The sequence below is a fragment of the Gobius niger genome, assembly GCF_951799975.1.
Source record: "Gobius niger genome assembly, chromosome: 11".
NCBI lineage: Eukaryota > Metazoa > Chordata > Actinopteri > Gobiiformes > Gobiidae > Gobius > Gobius niger.
The window spans coordinates 19,767,011-19,775,247 of record NC_136862.1 but is presented as its reverse complement, the minus strand read 5'-3'; the positions used below and the strand labels follow the sequence as shown (position 1 = coordinate 19,775,247).

Genomic DNA, 8,237 nt, shown 5'->3' with positions numbered 1-8,237 from the left:
AAGTACTGATACAAGAATTGTCTGTAGCAACACCTCATATGCACATTGCACTTTTTTTTAAATTAAGATGCAAAATTCTCAGAATTTTTACTCAAAAGTAAGTCTTCAGTTTTCTGCTTTATTTACATGTGTCCAACACAATACAATACAGTAATAATAATAATTCACATGGTGCAAAAGCCACAGTTGTTTTCTCAGGGATTTTATGGCATATACTACTTTAATTTCAGAGCCTGTCACTGTCACAGAAATGTAGCCTATCTCTTTTTTGGTACCGTAGTAGAGTTAACCCAGTAGGCAACCCAAGAAGCAGCCGTACGACTCAGTATGACTGAGCATGATTAAACAGTGGTTTACTTCCTGGTCACATGTCTGCCTCATGTCATTGTGGGGAACTGTCTCAGCTGACCACACTGACATAGATGTGTCCCAGGCAAATAACAATGACTTAACAATCCTATAGCAATGCTTTTACTTAGCATTAGAGCAAAAAAAGTTGGGTAAGTCAATACAATGCTTCAAACTTACTGTTTTTAAATAAAGGATAATGACATTGTGAGAACTTTTCTTTTCTTTTACTTCAACTATGTTCATCCAAATGATCACAGTGTAAAGGTGAAAAGTCTGAAGAAAATCACTCAACAGCATTAGTGACAGTTTCTTAAAGGGACAGCAGATGGCGCCATTGCAGTAGTTGCTGTATAGCCCTTACGCCATGCAGACTTATTTAGTTACCTAGATACTGTACTGAGCTATTCTCACACTATTCTGCATGTTAAATCCCATTCCTTTGTATTAAAACGATTGAAAATGTAGATAATTCCCTTTTATTGTGTCCTGTGATGTGTCTGAGTATCATGTTGCTTTAAGTTGGCTATATCATGCTCTCTTACAACCTTTTTCTCGCGCCAACGCTTCTGGAGATGTGGGTGGTTTCTGTGGGCGGTTCTCTGGCAGAACTGGAAAACAGCACTGTACAATATGTTGGCCATTACATCCTACATTAAACTGTTGCTAGTGTAATTAATTTATTGTGAGCGAAATATTGCTTTATCTTTGGGTGCATGGCCAACTGCTTTTGTTTATTTAACCTATTTTTACATCACATGCCCATTCTCCCAGTCAAAGGCAATGAGTGTGAAGTGTATTGCTCAGGGGCCAGAGGTCGGTACCCAACATGTCTAAGTTAATAAGAGTAAAGTAGGGACACAGAATGTGAAAATAAGATATCTATATAATGTACTAGGTCTTATTTAAAGGTTAAGGTGTACTTTATTGTCCACATAGGGAAATGTGTCCTCTGCTTTTAATCCATCCTTTGATGCCGCTGGGGAAATCCGTCTGGAGCAGTGGGCGACCGCAGTGCAGCGCCCGGGGACCCATCCCCAGATGCTGAGCCAGGCTCATGGTCAGAATCACCAGCTGGAGGGTTCACCTATTGTGCATGTCTTTGGTTGATGGGGGAAACCGAAGCACCCGGAGGAAACCCATCCAGACACGGGGAGAGACGCTGCTCAGCCACCGTGCCACGTCCTGAGTTGTTTTAGAAGTGACATACTGTGAGAAGTGGGATATTTAAAAGATAAACAGAAAAGAGCAAAGAAACTCAAACTTTCTTTTCTTTCTTTCATATCAATAGGCCTAATCAAGCAACTTTAAGCCAATTGATAGTACTCAAGAAGAAGTCAATTTTACTATTAAAGAAGAACTTTCATTGTTGACCTGTTGACAGTACTCTGATTAGACAAAGTAACGGAATATGTTACAAAATACATTTTAAGGCAAGTATTCCCTATTCAGTAACTAAATACAATTTAAAAGTATTCTCCCCAACACTGCCTGCATCCCATCTCAAACCAAAAGCCACTTCACATCCACTTCCATATCCTCTTTATCGGTCAAGCCTAAAATTGAGCATTCACAAGACAAAATATTCACTGCCCCTCCTCTAAATGCCTTTAAGTTGGGGTCTTGTGAAAGCTTCATGGGACCTATTCTAATTTTTTCCCCACCCTATTTATATCTCTCTGCATATCTTGTGAAACCAGCAACAATCTTAAAGAAAACCTCATCATCTTCTGCTCTTCTACCTCCATACTCAGACTTGTGAATAAAGAAAGGTCACATTTTTGGTAACTTTTACTTATCTCCATGGGCAGATGACCAAATCTAATCCCCGAGGAGGAGAGAGCAGTCATGTGGCTTCCTAATGAGAACCTGTGAGTCCTGGATCAGCATACTGGTCCAAACTATCAGTAATACAATTAATGCTTTTCAGGGCAAAATCTTTTACCACCTTTACCTCAACCCCAACGTCAGGCTTCTTGCTGTGTCAGTTTCTTGCCTGGATTAAAATAAATGGCTGTAGTGCTTGTAAAAGTGTCTGCAGTCTTTTGGATTGAAAGAGCTAATTCTTGAGGAAAACAGTTCTTTCTATAAAAAAAAAGCCAGAAACAATTTGAGTTATTCTGAATGTAAGGAGTGAAGGTGCTAAAGCAGTCAGGACATAAATCACTTCTACTTGAATGACTTCCAGAGAAGGGAAAGACAGATGCTTCTATGGTCATCATCACTTATTTATTATTTCAATTTCCTCATAATAAATACAACAAAACAATCATACAAGCTTTAACAATGCACTCTCCAACTCAAGACCTCTCAACTCACTATTGTCTCAGTGAATGGGCCTGCTGCACTGTGACAGCAAACTCACATGATGCCACACTCGTCACGATGAGCCAGGCCTAATCTGTTACATTATAATCCCAGCAAAGAAGCCAGTGTCTGAGCATTATGCTGAAATGTCAGCCATGAAAATCACCCACAAAGAACGAGGCTGAACATGACTTCATTGTGATCAGGCAGAGAAATACATTTACAAATGCAGAATAGCTGTGAAAGGCTGCATAAAAACCACAGTGTCTCTCTGGTTTGTTTAGGCTCCTGCTGGCATTTTGAAGCATATTGTAAAATGATCCATAATAACAACAAACTTACAGACGTTATCAGTGCACAATCATAACTATTCAAATTGAAAGTTGTTAAAATAATTGAATGAAATTACTATTCAAATGCGTGTGGGGACAATGGATGAAAATCAGCCCATGGCTATAGCCTGGCGTGTTTACATGCATGAGTATAACAAATAAACAATAAACATAATACTGTATAATTAGTCCATATGAAAATCACAGTAGTATTTATCTATTCATTTGTATAATGGTTTATTTGGTCAGGGTAGTGCATGTTCATGAAAAAAACGTAAGATTCATGCATGTTAAGTGTAAACACACCCTGTCTACCGCAGTCGCACTCACAAACACTAATTTATTTTGTTGCCAGTTTACTTGAGTAAAAAAGTATTTGATAATCCTCCAACAACATATATTGGAAACTTGAGAGTGGTCAAACAGCTGACAGGTTTTAACAAAACAAACATTGACATTCAGAGCCTTTTAGAACACCTTGTGCATGTCCTTAAGTGCACACATTAACCTCCAGGATGAGCCCCTCAGCATTGGAAGTAACGATCAAACTGAACACCCTCCCTCTGAAGAATGTGGCGAGAAAGAACAGCTTTTTTCCCATTTACAGAGCACGGACTTCAAACAAACAGTAGTTTGTTTTCTCAAGTGTGGGGCTATCTTTTTTTTCTTGCCTATAAGGTGATTATATATTTTGAGCCACAGGTTGACTTCTTCAAGGAACCCTCTCTGAAACTGAACAGAGTGGGTGGTCTGTGGACAATGATGTATAAAAATGGCAGGATAATAGAAGAATTGTGCGCTTATGCAGAAATAGCTTCACACAGATGCCATGGTTAGTGGACTAGTTTCCATGGAGACAGATAGATAGACTTTGGCAACTCCTCTTGACGGTTCCTTAGTTCGTAAACTATTTTGGTTTCTTAAAAAGACAATGCGTTTAAAGTGGAGAGGGCAAATATTCAGAAAAGGATAAGCAAAAGACCACTATTTGCCTTTAGCAAATAGGTTGTATGGGTTTGACAGCAAATACAAACAGCCTCATCCACTGTTAGGTATGTTAAAAGAGGTAGAGTTAAGTATACAATAGGCTATAGATACAAAGTGTAAAATATGAGGACCCTTGAACTAGCACTTAACAATTTAAAACTAAATATATTTTGAATAGTGAAAAGTCCACATATTCCATACATAACGGGAAAAGGTCACATGACTGAAACCTATCCTTGGGCTATTGCGTAAATAGCATTACAAATAAATAATATATCACAGTGTGCAAAAGTTTACATTATAAAAAAAAATTAAGATAATAATGAAAGTAAAGGTGCTTATAATGAAAAGCAACTCCACAATGGAGCTTCACTGTGACTGCAAGTCCATTTAAACGCCTTACCACAAGTGACAAATCAAATAAATAAAAAGGCTTACATAGTTGCATTTTTGCACTAAAACAGATCATTATGAAAATAATCGTCTTTCAAAAAATATCATCTCCTATCATTCATATGCACCTGCACTTTACTGCTAACACAAACAATAACAATTGTGTTGCAGAAGATGGTAGAGTAGCAAACCTGTTAAAAAGCTTTTTTTTTTTTTTCGGTTAAATTAGGCATCCCTGTCACATTGTGATACAAGTTTCCAAAGTCCAAGTTCATTTAACTTGGCATCTTGTAGCCATATTCATCTTAACAAAACACTGGTCCCAGACATGTGCAGGACCAGCCCCCTGTAGTCCACATCGGGCATGTCTGTTTATTTGAGGCACCCGCTGCAGCTCATCTCTCTGTTGGAGTCGATGTGGGGTGAGATCGTGTCGGGCACCACAGACTTCAGGATGTCATTCTCTGTGGCCATGATGTGTTTAACCAGGAAGTTGGCAGCGTCGTTAATGTTGAGGTTATCCTAAAGCAAACACAGCATCAATGCATCACCATGTGAAACAGCATATCTTTGCTAACAAGTATAACCCAATCCCTGCATCCCCTGTCATCTCAGAGGGAGATACCCCGGCCATCTAACATGGTGGCACAGTGGTTAACTTAGTGCTCGTGCTTCACAGCTAAAAGGTTCGAACCCCGGGCTGGACTGTGTGCTGTTTCTGTGTAATTTCGATTCTCTGTATGTACTTTACATACGGTGGAACTGACCATAGAGCTAACTGAACTGTGCAAACAGCTCTCCCTGCTGTGGAAGAACAGACACTTCATTCATCTGATCGGTTATGGTTGGGATTTCATCCACGTACCCGCAGGTTGCCCATGAGCAGCTGTGGCTACATTGAACCACAAAGCTGTGAAACTGAGGCTTTTTAATCAGATTTTAAACAGTAGTAAAGCCAACCATATTTTACGTCAACAACCTATGAAGACTTCTGTTTTCTTGGGCAAAATATGCACTATTAAGATTTGAGGAAGTTGGTGTTTGCTCAACACGGCTCCTAATGTGACTGGACCTGGCAACATTTGACCTCTGAGAATGTAGAGTGCTTGTGTTACAGGGTTAGCGGCACATTTAGAGAACATTAACAACCTTCTGTCAACATAATTGCATAAATGAAGGCAAAAATAACAGAACTTATAGTTTTGTGTCGATACAAGAGAGTTTTCGGTGTTCGACTGATACATTTGTCAAAAGCGCCTCTTTCATGTAAAAAAATAAATAAAATCACTTTGAGCATTTCATGTCCCTGAGTGGTGACCTGATGTTTTTAAATATATTTTCCACACACATATGAAATTCCGGTGTGTGCAGTGGCCTTTCCTAACAGCCTAAAATCACCTGAAGCAAACTGATAGTTCTACTGGATCGAGCTTATGCCCTTTCTTATGCGCTTTTGCAACACACTGTGGAGCACTGTGTATCCTAACACCTTGCTATTAGTGCCAAAATTATCTTTCCACATACAGTAAATCACCTGTGCTAGTTCACCACGGTTCCTGTTGATCTTGGCCACTTCATATTGACCACCACTGACTAGGAATATCGCATAAGACGAATAACTTTGGGGATGCTCTCACTCTTTGTCACTAACATTGTAGAACACACACACACAAAAAAAAAGTTTATTTTCCAACTTTTCTTTTTCAAATTGCAACTTCACTAGTGTAAAACTAAGATTAATATTTGACATTTGTATCATAATGGGACCAAACTACGCAAGGCAGTGGTCATAAGCTGTGTGGTTTCATTAAAAGATGTGTCTATTTCAAGGTTTTTCTGGACTAACCTTAGCTGAAGTCTCGAACCATCCAACAAATCCATGGTCTTTACAGAACTGGTCCATTTTGATGCAGTTGTTGGTGAGCTCTCTGCCCTGGTCGCACTTATTTGCCAGTAACACAGTGGCGATACTCTGTCCATTGGCCAGCATGAGTTTGGAGTCCAAGTCCTCTTTCCACTTAATGACAGCCTCAAAAGTTGTAGGACGTGTCACATCGAACACTATTAAGGCCCCCATAGCCTCACGGTAGTAAACTCTTGTCATGTTACCAAAGCGCTCTTGGCCTGAAAAAAGACATGTTATTAAAATTTCTGTATTCATAAACACGACAAGAATTGTGATGTCTCTATTGGTGACCTAATGTAAGGAAATTAGAATAGCAGCTGACATTGGCACAGGCTGACACAATAATGCTGGTATTCCAATAAAAGAGCACATTCCTGAAGTCTCACTGTCACGTTATACCAATACACTCAATGCAAGAGTTTGTTTTGACTTTGGAGCACCATAAATATGGAACTACAAGCCACTGTAATGTGAGCATTAAATATGAATTGCTCTTCAAATTCGAAATCATTCTCGAACAAAAACTGGATGAACTAATCAAAGAGTGATCAATTGAGAACTTCTCCCTTAAAAAATAAGTTGTGTGTGACCCAGGAGTCACAATGTTTCATCACAAACTAGAACAGGCTTAAACCATGTAGCAAGAGAAGGCTCTGTTCACCCACATATCCATTCATTTGGAGCAGACAAACTGAGCTCCCTGTCTGCATGAGTGACTAAGTGACGATGTTTTGTTTTTATTTGTCCACAATGACACGTCTGTGTCTACCCTTTAAATCTGCCTCACATGCTCCAATCACATGAGGCAGCACCACACCTTCAATGAATGACAGCGTGATGGTTTTCCCTGGACACCACTTCCACCTCCGTGTGCACATGTGAGTGGAGTATGACCAGCACTTTTCCACAGTGACTGAGCATCTGTTCTAAGTCTGACTCTTTCATAACTTTACAACAGTTATGTCTCACTAGAGATATGCTTGGCCAGGCTAAAGTATCTCCAACCAGTAGCCTTCCTCGGGAGCTTTGGCTTTACTGCCATTAAGTAGCAAAATGCTTTCTTATATTTCTATTAGTTACGCTTGACAAGTCTCAAGTAACATGGACATGTAAAAAATAATCTGCAAATAATAGTTTAAGTATTTTAACAACTAAAGAAATTCTCTTTAATTCTGTTGAAATATCAAATTGCCTCAAACTGTTCAGGGTGAATTGACTCAAGTTGTATAGGCTACGTGTCTTCTAAGTAACTAGCACACTGACGTTTTTGTTACGTAAAAGTAACCAAGCCAAAAAAGACAAAAAGAGAGAGACCCTGCCATAGAGTAAATGTATCAAAGTTAATGGCAGCAGACAAACTAAGAACATTGGAACAGTCCAGTATTTTAACACCCCACCTGCTATGTCCCAAAGCTGGAGTCTGATGGTCTCTGAGTCCCAGTTGAGCACTTTGAGGGCGAAGTCCACGCCGATGGTGGCTCTGTAGTTGGTGGAGTACGTCTGGTGCACGTATCGTCTGATGATAGACGTTTTGCCGACCCCCAGGTCCCCGATGACCAGCACCTTGTACAGGTGCTCCTTCCGTAGACTCTGCATTCCGTTGGAAACCGGCGTGTGGTGGTGGTTGTTCATCTCCCCCACTGTGCGTCAGCTGATCTCCGCTAAACGTCAATGAAGAGCTGGTCCTGCAGACTCGCGGTCCTCGCGCAGTGGGAAGTGCGTGATCGGCTCAGGGGCTGACTCGGGAACTTGTGACCTCTTCACGCGCCCAAAGTCAGACTGTGCAGTGCACTGCACTCTATGCGCACAGCTGTCTTTCGGGCCGAGTGAAAGCTGTGCGCATAGAGTGCACTGCTCATGTTGGCCAACATGACACCGTTGTTTATACTGCAGGCACGTGCACCGAAACAGACGTCATAATATCCATTCAAGGATCAAAAATGCATTGGAGATTAACAGCTTTA

General features: G+C 40.3%; 1 protein-coding gene across 1 annotated transcript; it reads right to left on the bottom strand.

Moving 5' to 3' along the window:
- Nucleotides 1-4,605: 4,605 nt before the first annotated feature.
- Nucleotides 4,606-8,111, bottom strand: rab38b (RAB38b, member of RAS oncogene family). Its single transcript, XM_079566943.1, has 3 exons — nt 7,671-8,111; nt 6,214-6,491; nt 4,606-4,889 (listed from the first exon to the last, which is right to left on the bottom strand). The coding sequence occupies exons 1-3, from the start codon at nt 7,903-7,905 to the stop codon at nt 4,740-4,742; spliced, it is 663 nt and encodes a 220-aa protein (XP_079423069.1). The 5' UTR covers nt 7,906-8,111; the 3' UTR covers nt 4,606-4,739.
- Nucleotides 8,112-8,237: the final 126 nt, after the last annotated feature.

Excerpts from the sequence above, each read along its gene's own strand:
- rab38b (XM_079566943.1), bottom strand. The coding sequence starts at position 7,905 with ATGAACAACCACCACCACACGCCGGTTTCCAACGGAATGCAGAGTCTA. Across the intron at positions 6,492-7,670 it reads CCAGCTTTGGGACATAGCAG|GCCAAGAGCGCTTTGGTAAC; the intron begins GTGGGGTGTTAA and ends GTCTTTTTTCAG. Across the intron at positions 4,890-6,213 it reads GGTTCGAGACTTCAGCTAAG|GATAACCTCAACATTAACGA; the intron begins GTTAGTCCAGAA and ends TGTTTGCTTTAG.